This window comes from Poecilia latipinna, unplaced genomic scaffold, assembly GCF_001443285.1.
Source record: "Poecilia latipinna isolate Pla-1442-1.1 unplaced genomic scaffold, P_latipinna-1.0 Scaffold677, whole genome shotgun sequence".
In the NCBI taxonomy this organism is placed as follows: Eukaryota; Metazoa; Chordata; class Actinopteri; order Cyprinodontiformes; family Poeciliidae; genus Poecilia; species Poecilia latipinna.
The window spans coordinates 267,911-289,372 of NW_015113293.1; the positions used below are offsets into that span (position 1 = coordinate 267,911).

At 38.2% G+C, this 21,462-nt stretch overlaps 2 protein-coding genes across 5 annotated transcripts in view; both read left to right on the forward strand.

Moving 5' to 3' along the window:
- The first annotated feature begins 1,278 nt into the window (after window positions 1-1,278).
- On the forward strand, window positions 1,279-9,963 carry tpra1 (transmembrane protein, adipocyte asscociated 1). The gene is made up of 11 exons (XM_015044482.1): window positions 1,279-1,483; window positions 3,508-3,682; window positions 3,759-3,891; window positions 4,680-4,766; window positions 6,105-6,177; window positions 6,288-6,367; window positions 6,451-6,561; window positions 6,656-6,716; window positions 7,273-7,375; window positions 7,606-7,686; window positions 8,046-9,963. The coding sequence occupies exons 2-11, from the start codon at window positions 3,519-3,521 to the stop codon at window positions 8,305-8,307; spliced, it is 1,155 nt and encodes a 384-aa protein (XP_014899968.1). The 5' UTR covers window positions 1,279-1,483; window positions 3,508-3,518; the 3' UTR covers window positions 8,308-9,963.
- A 1,439-nt stretch (window positions 9,964-11,402) lies between these two features.
- The window catches only part of chchd6b (coiled-coil-helix-coiled-coil-helix domain containing 6b), a 70,460-nt gene continuing 60,400 nt past the window's right edge, over window positions 11,403-21,462 (forward strand). For 2 of the 4 annotated variants that reach the window (XM_015044485.1, XM_015044483.1), the window contains exons 1-4: window positions 11,403-11,652; window positions 12,573-12,669; window positions 13,025-13,079; window positions 14,415-14,571. In XM_015044485.1, coding sequence (XP_014899971.1) covers window positions 11,569-11,652; window positions 12,573-12,669; window positions 13,025-13,079; window positions 14,415-14,571 — 393 coding nt within the window. In that variant the 5' untranslated portion in view covers window positions 11,403-11,568. The remainder of the gene's footprint in view (window positions 11,653-12,572; window positions 12,670-13,024; window positions 13,080-14,414; window positions 14,572-21,462) is intronic. The other 2 variants (XM_015044484.1, XM_015044486.1) reach the window with 2 other exon arrangements.

A 21,462-nucleotide genomic window follows, 5' to 3' on the forward strand; every position in this document is an offset into this window, starting at 1 on the left:
CAAAAGCGCTATAAAGGCCCATAAAGCTTGAAGTTGAGAAGTCGTTTGACGAGAACTTAGGCAAGTGTTTGCTAAATGCTCAATTTTCCATGCAAGAGATGTCATATTATTTTAAACAAACTAAAGAAATCAGGCTTTAGTTTTTTTTTTTGTTTGGTTGTTAGTTTTTTGTCATCTGGTGTTTATAAGCAGCATGTATCGCCTTAAAACGGTTGCTAGGTAACATTCAAACAGGGCATCCATATCCTAGATTCTTTTGTGTTTAGTTCTGTTCTGTGTGTTCTCTCTGTCTTGGGAAAACAGAGCGTCTCCAGTCAGAGGCTTCTTCAGATTCGCTGTAATGCAGACCTCTACAGGAGATCTTTCCTGCCAACAGCCATCGCAATCTAATAACTCTTTGAAGAATCTGAATTAATGAGTTACAACATTTAATTTCCCTTTGGGGTCAATAAAGTATTTTTGAATTTGAATTCTGTATTTTTAAATGGCTGATTAATATCCCAAAATTTGAAATACCTTTAAACCTTGAGTTCTTAGATAAGTTGAAAAGAAGGTGTCATGAATGTAGAGAAGGAGCACAGAGAAGAAATTTAAACTATTCCTTTCATTATACATATGCGGTAAAATTTGATTTTTAGTAAACAAACTGAATGAATTCCAAGAGCTAAAAAGGGCCCAGCCTTTTTTAGGAATGCAGTTAGTTGTCCCTCAATAGAGCGGTGTGTTAGTACCCTTAGAAAATGAAGTTCTCCGAGTAACACGGGATATTTTATTTACTTATTTATTTCATACAAGTTCAAATAAAAAACATCAGAATAAGAAAATCTCTAAATCCTTCAAAAATGGCCGCCTTCCAATTTCTTTTAGGGCATGGCTCCAGAAGACTTATTTCTTTTCTTGGAGGAATCTGCGTACCAAATTCCATACGTCCATGTTAAAGTTGCGGTATGTAATGCTCCTGATTGCAATTTACTGAATATAGCTGTAAATAGCTCAATATTTCAGTATCTCGCGAGACTACCTATAGAAATGTACATAAATTGGGTCTACTTCATTTTCTGTAACTAGCGCGCGAGTCGGAAAATAATGCAGCGCTCCTGTAATAGAGTATATATGAAACTTTGGTTTATTAGTTTGTAGTGATTAATGTATATTTTCCTTAAAGATAAAAACAAAATCCAAAGAGCCGTGCATTTTTGTGAGCTGACATTTTGAAACAGAGTGCAGAGACCCCGCCCGCACAACTCACAGGCGACTGCGCTGACGCTAAAATGATGCCGAGCTCCCGTCAACTTGTCAGGTGACCGAACGGGAAATTTGGTCAAGGAAAGTGCTCAGGAGACGCAGCTATGTCTCGGATAAATGATCGATGTCTCGAATGTTTACAGGGGATGCAACATCGGATCTAGCTTATGTTAGAATCAGATATCTGACTGCGACATTTTGGAGAGATTACGTGCTTTAAATCGTGTCTTCTGAAGGGGTAAGCTGCGACTGTTTACAATTTGGAGCGCTCGTTATGTGTCAGCGTACGAAAACACTGACTGTAGTTTCACGCTTGTTTTCATCCCGACGTTGAGCTGTCGGCTTTTGAGCAGTGTTAGCAAATGTTGAGTAAAAGGTGAAAACACAATTCTCACATTCGACGTGTTTGTCTCAAACGAGGAAGATAATTTATTTCTCTAACAGCGTCTTCCGAAAGCTAGCAGCAAGCTACATGTAGCAGTTGTAGCTGACGCCTGAAATTCCCCTTTAACAGAAACCACTTTGATAGTCCACATACAGCACTCTGACGCAGGTCTGTATAATAATTAGCAGCTCAATTACAGCTTAAGTTTATTTGTATAGCACATTTAAGCAACAATGTAAAGTGCCACCAACTTAAGACAACTCCAGCCGCTATTCTCTTCCTTTCCATTCCGACCTCTTTCCTTTAGTATTGTTTTAATGTCAGGATATGTGGACTAATGTAACCTGAGTCACTCCCAACTGTCGAGTGGGTGTTAGTTAGTGCTAAAGGGATTACTGTAGTATTACTGTAGTTGTTATTTCAAAATTAACACTGCTCCTGGCCGGTTAAAGACCTGTTACATAATCACTTTTTATTGCAGCAGCATAATTCTATATTAAAAACTGTAATGGAGGAAAAATCTGTCTTTCATTTTAAGTATATATTCACTGTAGAAAAAAAAAGATCCAGGTTAAGGAAAGAATTGGAACCACTAATAGTTTCATCAAACCAATGCAACAAAACTAATCTGAGTTTCTAGGAATTAGTTATCAGTCCACAACTTGTGTTTTCCTGGGTATAAATGTGAGAGATGACACGGGGGTGGTCTCTTAGAAATAGACTGAAGGAGAACTAATTTCTCCATTATGTGTAGTTTAGTTTGTGTTTAGGCCGGATGGTTGGGGAGGATTAGAAATGGTACTTTTACTGTAACCGTTTGCTTTGAAGAAATTAAGATTGAACTTATTAATGATAGAGGTAGGTGATTAATAATAATGGGCCACTGTGAATGATGTGAGAGACCACTAATGTATGTGTGAAAATTAGAAATATGTCATTGATCAGGAGTTTCACATCACAGAGGAAGCAAGCTGGGAGATCAGACTTTTCTCCAGCAGAAACAATTCGTACTGTAATCTGTAAAGCTAACCTGTCAGCAAATTTGTAGTAAGGACAAGGCAGAAATCTTGGTTGCTAATCTGAAAACGATAATGTGAGACAGCTAAGATATTTGCAAAATAAAGGACTAATCTGTAGTAAAGGACGTCATGTCTGCGGTTTAATATGGTGGATTCTAAATGTAAATTTAAATCATAATTTCAGCAGGATTAGGATCTAAAACCTGTTGCCAAATCATCACAGAGCTGGGTTCACCTGACATAAAATCAGCCATCTTCTATGGCCGTTGCATTTCCCAGAGCAAAATCCTAAAAAGAAAACGGTGAAGTGATCTGAAGAGAACTTAAAAGAGCAACTGCGACTCTACATAATCTCGAGAGATTGTAGAAGAGGCGACAAAGTTCTGTGCTATTAGTGAAAGTGGGTTGAAGCACGAGTGGTAGGGTTATCAGAGATTTGTTTAAAAACAATTAATTCTTAACATGGAATATTTCCCGCAGTAAATAAATACACACACATTTAAAAGTTGGATTTAAAAAAAAAAAAAAAAAAAAAAACATTTTCCATGTAAAATTATGCTACTGCAATAAAAATTTTAATTTATATCAAGGCTTTTTCCACAGAATTTTTTTTTTTTTTTTGTTGCAGAAATTGGTGCTTCTATAGTATATTGACAGTACCTACAGGAGTTTGAGATCTTTGGGAAAGCCCTTATGTTGACATGAGAGTTTGATCTGAGTGACATTCCCACGTTTAGAAAACAAAAGATTCAAACCATCCTTTTACAAAGTCCATTTCTCATTGAGCAGCCAGACGGGAGTTCACTGGACCGAGTCACACGTTTTGTTTTCTTCTTCTTTTTTTTTTTCCTCCTCTAGGAGCTGACAACATGCTAGCCACGGTGACTGCCATGGTTACATTGGCTCAGTACAATGACACGGTGTCACCTACACCTCTGGAGAACACATCTGTATTCCCAACTGAAGGTCAAGCCAACATCACCAAGCCTCACAAATGCCTACAAGTCCTATACGAAGATATCAGAGACTCCAGGTACCGTGGAGGACGGCCGATTTTTAAAACTCTCGATTGTGTAAGATAGCATCTCACTTTCCCGTTTCTGCCTTAGGGTGCGCTTCTGGGACATCTTGCTGCTGGTGCCAAATGTGGCCTTTTTCATATTCTTGATGTGGAAGCTTCCCTCGGCGAGGGCAAAAATTCGACTCACTTCCAGCCCTATTTTTGTCACCTTCTACTTGCTGGTAGGCGAAAAGCATTTCCGCTGCGGCATGGTTTGTGAAATTTCTGTGACCTTAACGTGATGCATGTCCCTGTTGTTGGAGATGCACTGATCAAGCTTTACTTTTAATCTCAACTCCCAGTTTGCATTGAAGTCTGACCTGTTGATTCTAATTTTGACCAGTTCTAGACTAAAACACACAAAAGAGAGAAAGAGAGAGAGAGAGAGAGAGAGAGAAAAAAACATTCTGCAAATGTTTTTGTTTGAATTTTCTTCTTAAGTCAAGCAATATAATTGCAAATTAATCCCTATTTATGTACCCAATCACATGGCTAACCTTGGTGTGACTTTGATTAAAATCAGATAATGGTGGAAGGAATTATATGATGCAAATATAGACATCAGATTATAGGTTTTGATATCATTTTTCAGTATTAGCCTCTTAAGACTATTACAACTACAATTCCAGACTGTAGCTGCAATTGTAGAGATAGTAGCTGTAGAGTTGCCGGTTGATTCTTCTGGTGTCTCCTTTGTCAGCCCTAACCCATAAAAAGAGCCACTTTTAGCCAAAGTAAGGTTCAAACATATATCTACTGTTATATTATGTTCTTCCTTTAACTGTATTTGCTCTTGATTTGCCTGTCCACTAACAACCAGTGCCACACTAAGCAGAATGTTCCAGCTGTGGCGGAAACAATAATAGAAGGACAGACAGCTCTACATGTTATCAGCTAAACTTTGGTCTATGTGTTCTCCCGGAAATGGGCTGTGTGTGTTGTATAATATCGTGTGTACTGTGTTTCTCAGGTCTTTGTCGTCGCAGCAGTTGGAATCACTCGCGCTATTGTTTCCATGACTGTCAGCGCATCCAGTGCAGCCACCATTGTGGACAAAGTAAGAGGAAAAAATATAAAGCATGAATGGAACTGTATTTTTTGGCGGGAGGGGTGCGCGGGGGGATCGTGAGCACCACTAAGAATCCCGACCAGCTTTCTTGTTTAAGAAAAACCAAAACCTGTTCATAAAAATGTACTTACTCGTAGGGTATCAGTTTATTTCTCTTGCTAATTATGTACTGTTGGATAAATAATCTTGAGTATTTAATATAAATATACATTCATTTCATTTTTTCAAGTTATTTCCATTGATTCTGATCCACATTTGGGCCATTTGGGTCTTTTTAAGTACGAGACATCACGACTCCTGATTATGCCAAAGTAACCCCTGGTTCATGGATATGATTTATGGGAGTCATGCAACCCAAATTTATTACAATAAATCGTGAATGCGTTTTCCAAAATTGCTGTGTATTGTCAGCTAACAGAGCGGGCTCAAAACATCTCCAAGGTGGGTATGAATTGATGCACGGACATTGTGAAACTTCGGCAACTGGCTCCAACTCTAATGTCCTTTTTCACAGGCATTACATGTTTGGTTAAAGGGTGGAGTTTGTTTGTTCCTTTCATAATCAGAAGTTGAAATTTCCAAGTTTCCCACTGGGAAAAATTAGAAGATCTTGTGGCAAAATGTGGATAGTACTTCACACAGACAATGTGCAATAAAGTACAGAATTCCATTTTCAAGTTAAATTGTAATCTTACACTTAGTTGTGTTTGAAATATTTGGAGATCATCTTGCGCAAAATTTCTTTTTGGAATGTTATTTTATTTTTGTAAAACCTAACTATTAACCCAGTTCAGGCCCTGGAAAAATATTAGTATAATTCTTATTTTGTTTTTAAAGATAAACATAACCTTCAGATTTTGCCGTTTTTTTTTGAGCCTGTTCAGAGCCGTGTTTGTCACAATAGACTCGTGCTTACCCTAAACAAGCGTGAATCGTACTCTTTCTGTTTACATGTAAACTTCTAATTTGTTTGAAAGAAGTGGGGAAATTTACTAAGTAAAAGATACTTTTTTTCTAATTAGGGAACCGTAGGAAAATCTTTAATGAATAACTCAGAGGAGATGGTTTGTGCAGCTGCTTGTATGTGGGCTTTCATGTATGAACGGAAATGCTGGGCTTGCATTCCACACATGCCAGAGAGATTCTTACTGATTTGCTGGAACGGTTGTTCTCACAACACGCCGTCATGGCTGCCGCTATTGGGGCCTTTTTTTGACTCCGTAGACCTGTGAGGGCACGCCTGTGTTGTGGGTACAGGAAAACATGTTGGACGACGTCTGATCTGTTTGCTGCTGTGGTATCTGACGATGTCTGCTGCTTCTTTAGGTGCTGTGGGAAATCACCCGCTTCTTCCTGCTTGCCATCGAGCTCAGCGTCGTCATCCTTGGACTTGCCTTTGGTCAGTTTGCTCCGTTTGTTTCAGTTCTCTTTTTCTGCATTCTCGAAACAGAGTGGTGCTGTTATCTCTTATTGTGGCTGTGAGTATAACTAATGTGCTTTTGTTCTCAGGCCACTTGGAGAGCAAGTCTAGCATAAAGCGTGTGTTGGCTATTACGGCAGTGTTGGCATTGGCATACTCTATTACACAGGTAATTACAAGTAACAGGATATCAAATGTTATTGGTAAAAGTCAAAAAAGTAACAATAAAAATTAATTGATGTGTTATTGTAGGGAACATTAGAGATACTGTATCCAGACAGTCATCTGTCCGCCGAGGACTTTAACATCTACGGTCATGGAGGACGGCACTTCTGGTTAGCCAGTTCCTGTTTCTTCTTCTTGGTGAGTACATTTTTCTCTTGCATCAACGGCGTTCCAAGAAACATACCAAAAGTTTATGCATAAGCAGTCTCATTGTTTTTTTGTTTTATTTTAGGTTTACTCTCTGATTGTTGTCCTTCCTAAAACCCCAGTGAGAGAGAGGATATCACTGCCATGTAAGTCTTGGATTTAAACATTTGAAAGGCCAAAAAATTTGTTAATTAATTAGCTGGTGGCATTTTATTTGTTCTGGGATTTGATTTATAATATAAGGAAACTACAAATCCCAACATGCATGAAAACAAATCAGCTCTGTCGAAATGAACGAATCCCCAAATTTCCCTGCAAACCTACAAAATGTCACTATATCAGCAGCATCTAACTGTCATAAAAAGACAAAGTAATTAATGACGGAGGTCTCCTTGAAACGAGATGAGTTGTCTTTTCTAATATTGATTTTAAACAGAAAGTAAAAGCAACAGCTGTCAGTTTAAAGAAACACGTGTGCAAAAGAGGTTGTATTCGTTTTAGTTTCACTTCACTAAAAAAAAAGAAAGAAAGAGAAAGATCAATTCAGTAAGTGCCTCTCTTAGAGACCTGGAAAAATGTAAGTTTCTTGGGTTAAAACAAAAGTGAAAACACAACTCACACAGACAGATTGTTGCTGGATGTACCCCCGTTCACATGGCTGCTTTGTTTTTCATGCTCCTTTGTTTTCCTTCCTTCGTCCAGCCAAAAGGAGTTTCTACGTGTACGCAGCCATCCTGTCCTTGCTGAACTTTGTTCAGGGTTTGGGCAGCGCTCTGCTGTGTGCTGGGATCATAGAAGGACTTTGGTTAGTATTTTCTCCTCCGCTGCATGTGAATATATCATCACTGTTCTCGTGATGCGAAACATTATTATTTAAGTCGCATTTGTCTTGTATTTTTTGTTTGACCGAGATGAACTTGCGCTACTATTTGTTTTACCAGTAAGAGTAAAATGTTGGTTTTGATTTATCTTGTAATCTCATTATTCTGTGTAGCTTTTACTAAAACTGCTCACTGTTTGTCTTCTTTGAACCAGTTGCGTGGACGTCACCACCTTCCTGTATTTTTCTGCCTTTGCTCCTCTCATTTATATCACATTCCTCAAAGGATTCTTTGGGTATGTAATTGTATGCAAATTACGTGGAACCATGTACAATTTCACAACTTGATTCTCAAAACAGAAGACTGTAAAATGTACTTAAATCTTATGACTTGGCAGGTTGTCAGTTAAAGTCATGTATATTAGAGATAAATTGAGAAAGTCGTTGTAATTGGAGAAATGAAAACAATGTTGTTGTGAAATCTTAAATCCTAAGAAGATATCAGCTGATTTTGACTAAAATCAAAATCAGCTGTTTAAAACTTCACTAGAAATATAGGAGGAACGTTGACTTTTAAAAATATGTGATTTTAAAACACCCATTCTCTTTCTATGTGACAAAACTTTTTTTTTTTTTTTTGCCGCTCTGTTCGCAGTTCGGAGCCAAAGATCCTGTTCTCCTACAAATCACAGGTGGACGAGCCGGACGAAAGCGACGTCCACCTTCCTCCGACCATCGCCGCGACCCTCGGCCGCAAGGACTTCACCGACCAGGGCCTGTACTACTCTTCCACCCAGATCGATGGGGCTGGTCCCGGCGGCACTCGCGTGGTCGGAGCGTACCTGGATGATGTGGCGTCGGGACCCTATGGGTCGAACAGCATCGAAGCCGACCGTTGGAGACCTATCAATGTGTGAGAGGATTCATGGCCACACAGCTGAAGTACGGTGTGGACGAAAAGAGTTTGGCAGGACGGAGATCAGAGGAGTGTTGCTGAGCCAGTTGCCTGGACAACAAGAAACTATGATCTTGGCCTTTCTTTGATGCCAGAACAGTTGAAACAAACGGACACTTAAACAGAGACTGCTGCTCATCTGCTTGTGAAGGACGCTTGATTTGTGACACTGTTGCCGGAGTGCTCTGCTGCTGTCGCTCCACGCCGCCGAGGTTGCTCTCTCTATTGATTCTGCTCTGCAGGCCCTTCGATGTTAGTGCTTATCAACTTGTCTCAGCACATTTATTCTAACTCCAGCACTAAATATCAAGTCCTCTGTTCTTATTTATGCAGTTTGAAGCCAGTTTTAGATGCTCGATTCTGCTAAATCTAACGTGTGATTTAGTGACGCGACACTTGTGCGTTCTTGCCGAAAGGTTTGAGGCCCAACATATGAAGGAGTTTGTGTGCTGTTTTATACTTTTAAGAGTTGTGGCTGAGATAGTTGGCCGTTCTGTTTTTGAGCACAAGCATTTAGTTGTGCGTTGGTCATCCAGTACATTGGCTTTCCTAAGTAAAGCAGAAAACAATAAACTACATAACAACTCCTAAACACAAGCATTAAAAGCGTCGGCGACACAGTACCAATCCTGAAAAGAAATTGTATTTCCCTGAGAATCTTTGCATACTTTGATTGTGTTCATACTTTATCATTTCTGCCTTTGCTTTATATTTTTTTATACAAGGTAAAAAAAACAAAAACAAAAAAACATTCCTGCTTCTTCATAGACACCTGTGGGCTTTGTAGATGCCGTAAGAAAATCATTATGTGCGACCTACCTAGCAAGGCTGCTTCTGCTCGTTCACAAACCTCCTTATGTGTTCTTCCTTTCATTTTCTTTGCAGAACTTGTATTGTGTCTTTGAACAAGAGGCTACTACTGCAGCTTATTTGGTGTGTTAATTCAGGACCAGCTGTTGTGAGACCAGAAATGATATTGCTCAGTCTTAACGTATTTAAGATAGTGTTAGAAAAGTATTGTGATATAATTAGAGCTTTTGATTTCCAGTGAGCAATGAGCAATTATAATGCAGGGAATCTGAGGAACTTTATGCAGGGGATCTGAGGAATAGTTCAGTTCATTGCCCATATATTTAAAAATAAAGTCTTAACTTTTTTCCTTGAATACCTTGTATTCAGATCGCATCACATACATACCAGCTGTGGAATATAATTCAAAATTTCCCCCAAAAGCGCAGTGTTTCCTATGGATGACTTGCATATTTAACTTTTTAGTTTCATTTGGTTGTGATTTGTATCCAGAAAGTATTGAGTTATTTAAAAAAAAAAAAAACTTCGTAGAGTAACAACACAGTACAGAAAGTATGTTTTCGAAAGTATTTGTTTGACTTTGGAATACATGATGTACAATTACAATTGCTGCTGAATGATGTTGACAAGCTTGGGAGAAAAGTTTTTTTTTTTCTCTTTTCTTTCTTGACTTTAAAGGGTGCATTATGAAGAAACAATATTCTTTTTAGACACCAAATCTTTCATAGTGAAGTTTTGCAGGTGGTGCTTTAATTACAGTTTGTTGGCCATTACATGTGCTGCAAAATAAACTCTGGACTTTTTCCTCTATTGTGTTCATTTTTGCATTCAAGTCTTCTAAAGAATGAAAATCTGAGTGTTACTCCATTCTGGTAACTGGAACTCTATGCAGACATACTCAAAGAAACTAGTGGTGTATTTTTCACGAACAAATGTACACTGATAAGAACCAGAGAATTTAAGTATAGATATCCTCTGCTGCATTTAGCAAAATTACTTGAATAAGTATACTGAAGGAGAAATAAATTCTGCTTTATATATTTTTGGACTTATGACATAACCTGCCTGCAATTTGAGCTGTTCAGTTGGCTTTGGTCGTCATTATGGTGACTGAGTGAATTTTGACAGATTCCAGCATGGATTTTTTTTTTTTTTTTTGCTTTGTTTTTTTTTTAGGTTTACTTGTCTAAGCCAGAAATTGACTCTGAAAACTCCAATCTATGTGGGATATTTCCATAGACGGCAAAGCTGAAGGAAATGATTGTGAGGGCAGTGATCATTGTCAGAACTTCATATGTTATTAATCTATTTACATTTATTAAGGTTTTCCATGCTTCTGACTGGTTTTCATTCATATTTGCCACTGCATAAATGAGCAAATGCAATTATCTAATTGTGATTTGAAATAGTTAGATGATTTGTCTGTACTCACTACCTTAGCTTCTCTAAAAAGCTTTTCTCTTTCTGATAATTGGAACAACACTGTAGGCTCAGACATGTAAAGCTCATGTTTTTTTGTTTTTTTTGGAAGACGTAGTGGGTGTTGCAGTAGTTCTGTACAAGGAGAAAAATGTTTGCACTTGAAAACTGTTTTAACACAATACTTAGATCACACAATATGGATTCTACGTTGACTTGAAATCTCAGATCATTCAGTCTGTCATTGCCTTCTTGTATTGAGGGCCTAAAGTTTCACTATAAATAATTAGTAAATATTGGTATGTGTAACAATTTAAATGACAGTAATATAATAAGAAAATAATATAGTTGTAATATATCAGTAACATTTAAGACATAGCTAAATGTTTCAATATGTAGTTAAATATTTAAATGTTATAATCAAGAATATAGCTTAATTTTTTCATGCGTTAATGTCACAATTATTTCAGTATTTATTTATTTCTACAACAGTTCATCATGAAATATTTTAAAGTCACTATGCATCGTCAAACAAATTTCATTGTCTGATTGATTAAATTGTGTAGCTGCTCGAATCGTAGACCTGTCAGCTAGTAGAGTTATCCTTGCACTATGACTTTACCAAGCTGGGTTATACAACAAAAAAAAAATCACCATGGTGTTTCATTTTATAAGTTCCAAACGTTATGTTAAGTATGTCTGACCAGCTTTAAATGTAAGCTTTAAAAGTCGTCAACCTACAACTCCCATTATGCTTTGCAGCACTTCTTAAGCTACTCCCACTCCATTGGATGCGAATTATTTCCTGTGACCAATGAGCTTTGAGGATACTGGAACTCCGAAATGACCTTTATTGGACTATTTTGACAAGTAGTTGCCGTGGCGCCGACTCCGGCTATCGTGTCATTAATGTCTACCTGCTGTTACAACTGTTAATAAGCGAGGTCGTAATATTTAATTTTATCCCGTGGAGACGGGCGGCTGTCCACTCAGGATGGGAGGAAATGGGAGCAAAGCAAGGACTGTATCTTTCAGGCTGGACGAACACGAGAAGGTCACAGTAGTTGAAGGAGTGAAGGTATTTAATTAGCTGGTGGTATAGCCAGTCGACTTTAAGCAATTAGACATGCCAATTGATACTAATATTATTGTGGAGGTATTGAGGCTGAGGTTGGTCCTTGCTATGAAAGCCAGATTGGTTCATGGTGTTTCCTAAATGAACTAGGATTATACTATCTTTTCGTCTATATAACGCACGTTTAACTTTTATACTGAATTAAAATCAGATATGTCCGTAGCTAGTAAGATGGACGTTTAAAGCCTGTGTTAGTGTTAGCTTGTATGCTATATCAGCTAAGTTAACTGTTGGGGGGCGAAATAACTCTTCCATGACTACCAATAAGCACAGTGGGGGAAACTAAGCGCATTGTTGCTTCTTTTATGAGGGAAGGTAGCAATCAGGTGTCTCTATTTAAATGTACTTCATTATTTAGCACAACACTAAGGCAGAATGATATTAGCAATGACTCTAGCGAAGCATTTGCAGCCCACAATCCTGTAAAGTGTTTACTATCAGAAAGAGTGACATACAGGTGGATTTCAACACATTACAATGGTGAAAACACATCAAGCTCCTTTATGGAGACTATTTTTTCTGCCCAGCAGTTTTGATCATCAAATGGGACAACCTTTTTAAAATCAGGAGTCTTTGCACTTTAGTGATCTGAAGCACGCAGGTGTGTGTGAAGCTACAAACAGTCATTTTGTGTTTATGCTTATAAAATTAAAAATAAAATGGGATTTAAAAAAAAATAGTTAATTTCACTATCTTAAACTGATCTCCAAAAGAAAACGATAACATGTCTTGTCTACATGAACAACTAGTGGAATAATTGTCAAGGAGCAGGATTAGGAACTGGTCTACTGTTCGTCTTGATGAGACAATAATAGCATTTGTCATAACGGAGCTCACGTTCTTATGTTATCTTTCTGGTCCAGCTTACTGAGAATGTCCTCCGGCGGATGAGGGAATCTCCTGGTTCGGAAAGAGCTTGGCCTTTGCCACCTGCTGCAGACAGTCAGAAGACATCACCAAGTATGTCCTAACTGTGACATTTCTTGTATCACGCATTTTCTATGCTGTCGTTGTTCAGAAGATTACCTGGAAAAGGGAAGATAATGTGTGATTGTTTGTCGTATCTGGATTGTGTTGAAAAATGTAGAACACACCAAACATATATGAAGAATCTATAGACGTGCCTCAGTACGTTTATGAGAACATGTTATTGAAATATAAAGAAAATATTAATGTGTTTATGTTTGTTTAAAGTGTTATTTAGAATATACCATCTGGTTCAGGTTTAAACTGAGTGTCTTATCCTCTTCTGTAAACTGTTAGTACCCATCTATAATATCATTGTTAATGTTGATATTTACTTTTTGATGTTTAGGTTCAAAATCTGCAGAAGCATCATCTTCACAGACACAGGAAGAGATGCGTAAAAAGTAGGTGTTAGGTTTGTTTCTTTCAAAATGTCTGCGTCACTACATTGGTTTGTTTGTTGTGGTTTACAGTGTAATATTCATTTTTGCACCTTGACTTGACATTTACGATATTATGTAAAATACCCACGATCTTAGTTTCTGTGACGCTTAAGATTTCAAAACACAAGAAGTATAATCAAAAAGTAGTTTCCCCCTCCAATGGATTTCTTCAATTTTTTTGTTCTTTATCAAATAAATGTCAACATCAGAAAAAGGTCATTCAAAAGGCAGTTTTCAAATGATGAACAGAAATGACATCCAGTGACTTCCAAGGCCAAAACCACAAACAGTTTATTTAGCACACAGTACAATCTGAAGTTTACAAAAAAAATAAATAAATAAACATCTTTGTAATCCCCAATACTTTGGGGAAAATATTCTGTGGACTGATGAGATAAAAGTGGGACTTTATGGAAAGTTTGGTGCATCATGTTACTTCTGATGTAAAGGTATTTCAGTAAAGGATTGGCTATCAGCAGTAGCGTGATGGGATAGAGCTGCTGCTTCTATATTAGGACAATCTCAGGGGGCTATATTTGGACGTCAGATTGGGTTGAGTTTGTTTTGCTGCGGGAAAATTATATAAAGCACACGGACCAATAGGGTCTTAAGCATCAGAGAAACTAAGATCATGGGTATTTTACATGACCTGTAAGTTGTGAGGTCAAGTTTTCCAGTCAGAACTTATTTTGACAATTGTAGATATTTAATTTGAAGAGAATTAAGTCTTAAACAGGATTGCCTACTTTTTAAGGATGTGAAAGTAGGCAGATGTTGTTTTACATAAAAAGCTAAAATAACTATTTAAACTACTCTCTATTTCCCTTTATTTAACCTTAGATGTTTCCAAATAATTTTGTCAATGTTATTAGGGCCATTGTGGAGGCTCTGATGAACTACCCCTGGCTTTGGAGCTGCTGGTTGCAGACCTTAACCTCTGGCATGTCTCTAGTAGTTGAAGATACTGCCCCCCTCAGGCTGCTGCAGAAACAGCAGTGGCTGCAGGATGATGTGATGAAGGCAGCTGTTGCACAAATATCACCTCTCTCACCTTAGTGAAAATTTCCGTTTGGTTAAAGTGATGCAAAACAAACAGGAAACAATTTAAGTTATAAAGAGAAACACAAAAACTTAAGTGGATGTCTTGCTTCTCGTCTGAGAGAAAATAATTTTTTCCACCCCATTGCCATCATTGCGAAGAAGTTAAATACATTTTCGAGGATGATAGCTTGTTTTCTGAGTGGACTCTCCATGAATTGTCAAAGGTTAACATCTCATGTCTTTTCCCGACGTTAGCTATGAGCGTCAGCAGGCTCTGGTGCAGGAGCAGCTGGCCAAGCTCAACCTGAAGGAGAGAGAGACTTCAGCCATCAAAGACATGGATAAGAGCAGCTCTCCTGGCTACGTAGGAAAATGGACAACCCACGAAGAGCCTGAAAACAGCAAGTTACTGGTGAGTGACGCTGTCTGGTTCTTTGGATCTCGATTGTACGTTGATTTCAAATTACGTTTTAATGCAAATAAAGCATAACTCGCTGAACAGTCTCGACAAATAAGCCTTCTCTTGTTTTGATGAAATTGAATATTATGAACTTTATGCCATGCTGCCAATGCTTCCAGCTCTAATAGAAACTTAAATCTGCTCAAAATTCTCAATGATGTAATAGAATTAGAAATTCAGCACTCCTAAAAGATATTTTTGCACTGTTTCTGTCAGGACCACTTAGTCCACCTGTATGCAAGTTGAGAGTAATTGACAAGGTCTCGGGTTGCAGAGTACAATAATGTTTAGATGCCTCAGTTGTTGACGATGCCTACATTTGACAGGTTTGAGCAGCAGCAGTCTGCTTGTGTGTATTTGTGCGAGCTTTACTGTGTTAAGGTGTGAAGCAGAATTGTGTCTGAGCGTCCAAGTGAAAGGAAGTGGAAGCTTTTTTTTTGCGTTAAGGTGATAATAGGTTATGAAGCAGATGCCTATAGAGTGTGTGAAAGGTCTAGAGAGCATGAGGTGCGGAGTGTTTATGTGACCCCACTCCACCTTTTTATTTGCACCTTTTTCTTCTGTCTCACCGGTGCTTTTTGCTCGCTCTCACCTTTAAAAAAAAACCTGTTTCCGTCCGAACAGATTCATTCTGCCCACCTTGATTTGTCCCTTTTGCTTAAAATGAAGCCTCAGTTCATCCATCCAAACAATGGAGCCAAACCAGGCAGAAGCCACTCTTTAGTTTATAAATGAAAAACTCTTTCTTTTTTTTCTTTTATCTTGTAACTATTTTTCAGGAAATTGTTAGAAGTCTGATTTAGAAGCTTCCACAGCTTCAAATTTCACTGCTCAGCAGCTGTCGTTTTCAGCACTTCCTAGCAACATCGACACAGCTGGAAGCTCAAAAACACGCTTCACTTTTCCTGTATATCTTAAAACAAAGCTTTTTAAGTTGGTTGGAAGCGCCTTATTTATGTGAGTGGAAGCCGGATGAGCGCCTGAAATCATACGTTCGCTCACACACTCTAATGTGGCACCATCACAATTATACACACGAGCGCATACAGAGCAACCCCCTCACCCTTATGTGTGCATGTGTGTGTGTGTGTGTGTGTTTCATCACATCCACTCTGGGCTTCCCAGCATGCAGGCTGCGTGTCACCGTTGGGGTGATGAGGAGGTTAGGGAAGTGTGAAGGCTATACCTGTCGAAGAGATGAGCGGCTGGCCGCCATGCCTCGGGCTGCCTGTCACAAATGCTCAAATTAGCCATTTACCTCCGACATTCACTGCTGAGATACATCGTGTGTGTGTGTATGTGTGTGTGTGCGCGTCTTTGTCGGTAGCTGTCATTGCATGTGCATTAGATACCTGTGTGTGTGTGTGTAAATAGGAGGAGTGTGTGTGTGTCTTGTTGCAAAGAGTTCATAGACGGGTCAGTCATACCCTTTTCTGTGATGTCATGTTTTTGATTTTTTTGGTGAAAAATTCAGCAGACTTCAGTTGAACGTGTTTTAGTTTTTTTTTCCTGCTCGTTTCTTTGATGTTTTAATATGCACGCAGCTGTCTGTAATTTGCTTGTGTTTTTCTGATTGCTAACATGCAGACAAACGTCTCTAACAGCAGTACGCCACCAAGCTATTCTTTCTCCTGCTCCACTTACTGACTAAAAACACTGTTGGTGTGGAGAAATCGGTTTGTCTGAAACGCCACTAGTTGTTTTCTTATTAATGTGCAGGAAGGCTCCTCGTGTGGAACAGTTTACACTGCCTTGCATGGCTGCTCGTTGCACTTGATACTTATCACATTTCAGCACATTACAACCACAAACGTGAGTGTAATTTTTGGGATGTTATTTGTTTAATCATCTCAAACCAGCAAATAATCATAAAGTAGAGGGAAAACTATACACAGTTTTATTTATTTATTTTCCGAATCAGTCCTCAGTAGAGCCACATTTTTCTGCGATTACAGCCGCAAGTCTTTTGGGGTATGTCTCCGCCCGCTTTGTGCATCTAAAGGCTGAATTTTCTACTTACATCTGTTGATATTTATAGATGCTTTCATGCAACCACGTGTAACAAATTATCCGAACTTTATCAGAAAAATCACAAAAAACGTTTTTTTTTTGTATTGTAATCAGTTGTCTGTTTAGCTGCCTGCCAAGCAGGCCACTTAACAAGTTCATAGATATTACTTTAAAGGAATATCTATAAGTTCATATCGATCATAGAAATCAATATCTGTGATATTTGAAGACATTTCTTCAAATAAATATATACGCAAGATGATGAATTGTTTCTGTTTGATAAGTTTTCTTTCCTCTTAAATTCTTTTCAAACCAAGGAACTATTGTGGTTTATTATTTGACTTCTGAATCTTTGTCCCCACATTTATGTTAGCTGACTTCCAAAGTACAGAACTTGAGTTTTTCCACAATGCCATTCTGTCTTGTTTAGGTCTATATTTAGCTGCTAAACCTTGAGTGAGGATGTGGAGAAAATAGAAAGTTCCATTAACACCTCCTGTTCTCTCCTTTGTTGCATCTCCTGTGTTTCTTTCTCTCCTCCCTGTCTGTTCTCTTCACCTCGGAGGGTGTCATTCCTGCCGCAGGCAAAATGTAATTAGTATGCCCAGGTATTCAGTGCTAAACATCTCACACACACATGCACACACGCGCATCGAGTTTAGGCTGTTGAGTTTGAGAAGTCTGTTATCCGGCTGAGAAGAACAGAATTTCCCACCTGTCTCTTGGCTGAGGGTGAAGATTTGCGCTGTAATATCAAAGCCGTCTTTTATCCCCAGTGGAAACACAACAGCAACATTACTTGCTGCAAATTGAATTAAGACCCAGTTTTAAAAGATAATTGCAGGAGAATATTTTCTGGAGAAAACCAGAATTTTTTTTTACAAAACAGAGACAAATATGAATTTATCAGGAATTTGTAACACTGGACAGATTAGCATAGTAAGTTGTTTTAGTATTCGTACAGGGTTTAGTTGTACATTAATATTGCTTTCGCTGTTTTTTGTGTGTCTATGCTGACATTTCTTTTAGAAGACTTGCACAGCAATATCAGAACTATTTTATTTGCGGTACTGTATGGATTTTAAATAACCTGAATTCATGAGTCATTAATAACCTGGGAGACAATTTTTTTTTTTTTACAGTGCCTCCCTTTGGCTTTTTTCTACATTTTATGACTTTACAACTTTACTGAGATTCCTTGATGTTGAGTCTAACTATGCATTTCCAGTTGGATTTTATTGAATTTGTTTTGACTAGGCCATTAATTCACACAATTTGCTGTTCCATCGTTCCTCTTGCTGTATGTTTAGGGCTGTTGGGCTGCCAGAAAGTAAATCTCTGACACATTCTCAGGTGTTTTGAATCTTCTTATGGATTCTGAACAGCTTCCCTGTCTCTGTTAAAGAAAAGCAACCCCACAGGATGATGCTACCACCGCTGAGACGCTGTGTGATATAAAGTTCTAGATATGCTCCACATATAAACTTTTGCATTTAGGCCAAAAAGTTCAGTTCTTACGTGAGCAGAGCACCTGCATTTGTTTTTCTGTGGTCTCCTTGTAGCTTTCTTCTGGTCACTTGAATTGTTTTCATGAAGACAAATTATCCCACCATAGCTGTGGTGGGATAATTTGTTTTATCCTCTTTATTTTTTAGAAAACTTACTGAAAAACTTCTTGGTACCTTGGTACCTTACCCACTAAGAACTTTGTGGATTTAATGTCACAAAATGTGACCGTTCAATGGGGTCTGAATACTTTCATCCTAACAGTTGAGCCTGAAGAAAAGCTCTGCATCAAGAGCAGCCGACTAAATCTGACAGGTTTTATTCATCCGTAAAGAATGACACCGTCTGTAGGAGGATCTTTTTGGTTTTGTGGTTGAATCACGACGTGTAATAAAAGATTTAGCACCCTTTTGTTCACCTTCTTCTGTCCCTCTTGTGAGATTGTTTGGCCTGTGTGTTTAAAGCACACCTCATGCTCTCTGATGTCTTTTGTTCTTTATTACTGCACAACATTTTCACCAGTTGCGGTGCCGTTTTGTTGAGGTTTGATACGCCCTTTAATATTTTTCCAGGGTGTGTTGGTTCCGGTGTGGCAAAAAACATGTAGTTTTGTGAATAGGCACTAGATGGCAGTGTTGGAACATTTTCATTCCTGGTAGGGGATTAAAATTAGGATGGAACCCGGCCCTGCTTTGCAAAATGGGCTGCTGAGCAACATGTTCTTCTAGATCCCTTTCTCTCTTCTTCCTCCTGTGTGTGGTTTTTGTGTGCGTGTGTGCGCGTGTGCGCGTGTGTGCGTGTGTGCGTGTGTGTGTGTGTGTGTGTGTCAGTGATGACACATGGAAATGCTCCTGATACTGTCCAAGAGAAATTATTTTAACAAAGCAGGCTGAAAAGCTTGGCATTCGTTAAAGTCAGACCTGAGATTACAAGCCTTCAGACCATAGGCGCCGGTGCCACACATGTTAACAATGTGCTGCCCTGCTGCTGTGTACAAACCACCAGGAAGTGACACTTCACTAGAGTGTAAATGTTGTGTTTTGCACTGAATATGCAGCTTTCAGCTCCAAGATGTTCCTGCTAACCAGCCGTCTCCCCTGCTGTCTCACTTTAAAAGACATTTGTCAGTTTCCCCCCCCTGTTTTTAATCTAACTTAAGTTAATTTCTTTACTTGCATTTACTTTTTATTTTTCTTATTTTTTAATCATTACATTTTAATAGAATTTTCTTTATCTCCATGATTACAAACAGGCCTGGCACATCTCTTCTGTTATTAATTAGCACAGTTTTTTATTTACTGACTCATCCCTTCCTGATAACCAGCCTGAAGCAACATTATTTTCTCAACTATTATCCTTTCAGCAGATTTGAAGATTTATTGCTTTTATGTTTTAGCAGAATAAATGGAAATGTTAACTGTATTGTTGCTCTGAAAAAGGAAGATTGTCATTCTATAAGACATCAGTCTTTGATAGAAAACACAGCATTCGAGGCAGGTATTTTTCCTTGAAACTACTCATGTTTAAAATCAGGCAGCTTTGTGGACAGAAGCAGCCTTGAGACTCTAGGCTAGAGATTAGCCAGAGAAAAAAACAGATATAGTTTAATAAGTAATATAGCAGCTAATAAGCAAGAAAAAGCCTTGTAGTTTATTGCAAGGCTTGGAAATAAATTGCGATGCTTCATCCTTGCTGCTGGTTGACTAGTTCGCCTCCTGATTAGCCAAAATCTGAAATGGAAGAAGGATTGAAGATAGCTGGTCTAAGAGGAATAAAATGGAATAAGGAAGTAGTTTGATCTCAATCAGTCACAGATGGAAAACATCTGTGACTGGATGGAAAATGTGATGCATTTTTAAAATGCATCACATTTTAAAAATATGCGATACATTCTCTTTAGACTAGATCATTACAACTATGAATATGGTTTAATCTATAATCCATTGTATTGTGGATTTTTTCCATGTAAATCTCCATCTTTGCTGAAATGTTAATCTCCATCTTTGCACGTTTTCTTCCAGAATTTTGCTGTATTTAGCTTAATCTATGTTCTAATAAACTCTGACTAGCAACCCTGTCGCTCCAAAGAAGTATCACCGCAACATTGTGTTACCACTACTATTTTTTTTAAAGAGGTAATGAAATTGTTTAGGAAGATTAACAGTGCTGGTGTTCAGTTACACGTGGCATAATGCACACTGACAATGAAGCTCAGTTTTGGTGTCAGATGTTTATAAACTAGAATCCAGCTTCTATGTTTATGACTCAACACTGCTTTAGACGGTATGGTGTGAAATTGTTATTGTATACATCGAAGTGTGAGATTGTTGCATCACGAAATGTCAAAGGGTGATTGAATACTTTTATAACCCTTTGAACATGCACACACACTTTTGAATTTACCTCACATAGAAATACTAAAAACAAAAAAAACTGGCATTAAGACTAAGTCTAAGCTGCCTCACCTTAGTCTCACCAGAGACTTTGACATCTGTTCTTCATGTTAAATCACACAAGCCCTTTGCGTGTGCTTGCTCATTCATAGATGCAAGAGCTTGCCCCCTTCATTTTGAGCAGCTGTAGCTGCTGTCGAGCAGATAACGCCTCAGGTTGAGCAGATTTTGATCTGTCCAGCACAAACTCTGTCGGCTGAGAGGTTCGATGTGCTGGAGCACAGCACCCATCCCGTCAGAGAGCTACTGGGATGTAATTAATGAGTCAGCTGGACAAGACTTACCATGAAAATAAATTCCATCATGCTTGTTTTTATAGAAGTTTAGTTGTTAGACCAGTTCATGTAGGATAAATAAACATTTGTTATTTCTCTTCACATATGATCACATTTATTTGTGGTGGCAAAGATATACACATTTTGCAGAAAGGTTTTATTATTATTATTATTATTATTTTAGATACTAACAAATGTACCTGACCTAATCTATAACAATTATAACCATGTTTAGTCTGATTTTTGTGCACATTTGTTGAACAGATAACTGCACAACTCTTCTGTCTCCTGTCTAACAAAACCTATTTTCCTTTTATCAGCATCCGTCTTTTATTCTGCATTCTCTTTCTCACTATATCCTTGGCAGTGTTTTTTTTTCTCTCTCTCCCCTCTCTGTCTCTGTGACAGTCTGTGTGCCAGAGAAGGCTGATGATGAAGTGTTAATTCATCTAACCTCCCACGGTTATGTTAAGAAACCTCACATTTAATGAGCAAACAGCTAGACTAACCAATTCATGCCTCTGGTATTTCTGCTACACCTCGTGTGCATGAGCATGTAAGAGTTCATGTCTGCATGTATTTTTTATTTTTTTTTTATT

Coding starts and splice junctions, on each gene's coding strand:
- tpra1 (XM_015044482.1), top strand. CDS start 3,519: ATGCTAGCCACGGTGACTGCCATGGTTACATTGGCTCAGTACAATGAC. Junction 6,717..7,272: donor AGAGAGGATATCACTGCCAT/GTAAGTCTTGGA, acceptor TCCTTCGTCCAG/CCAAAAGGAGTTTCTACGTG. Junction 7,687..8,045: donor TTCCTCAAAGGATTCTTTGG/GTATGTAATTGT, acceptor CTCTGTTCGCAG/TTCGGAGCCAAAGATCCTGT.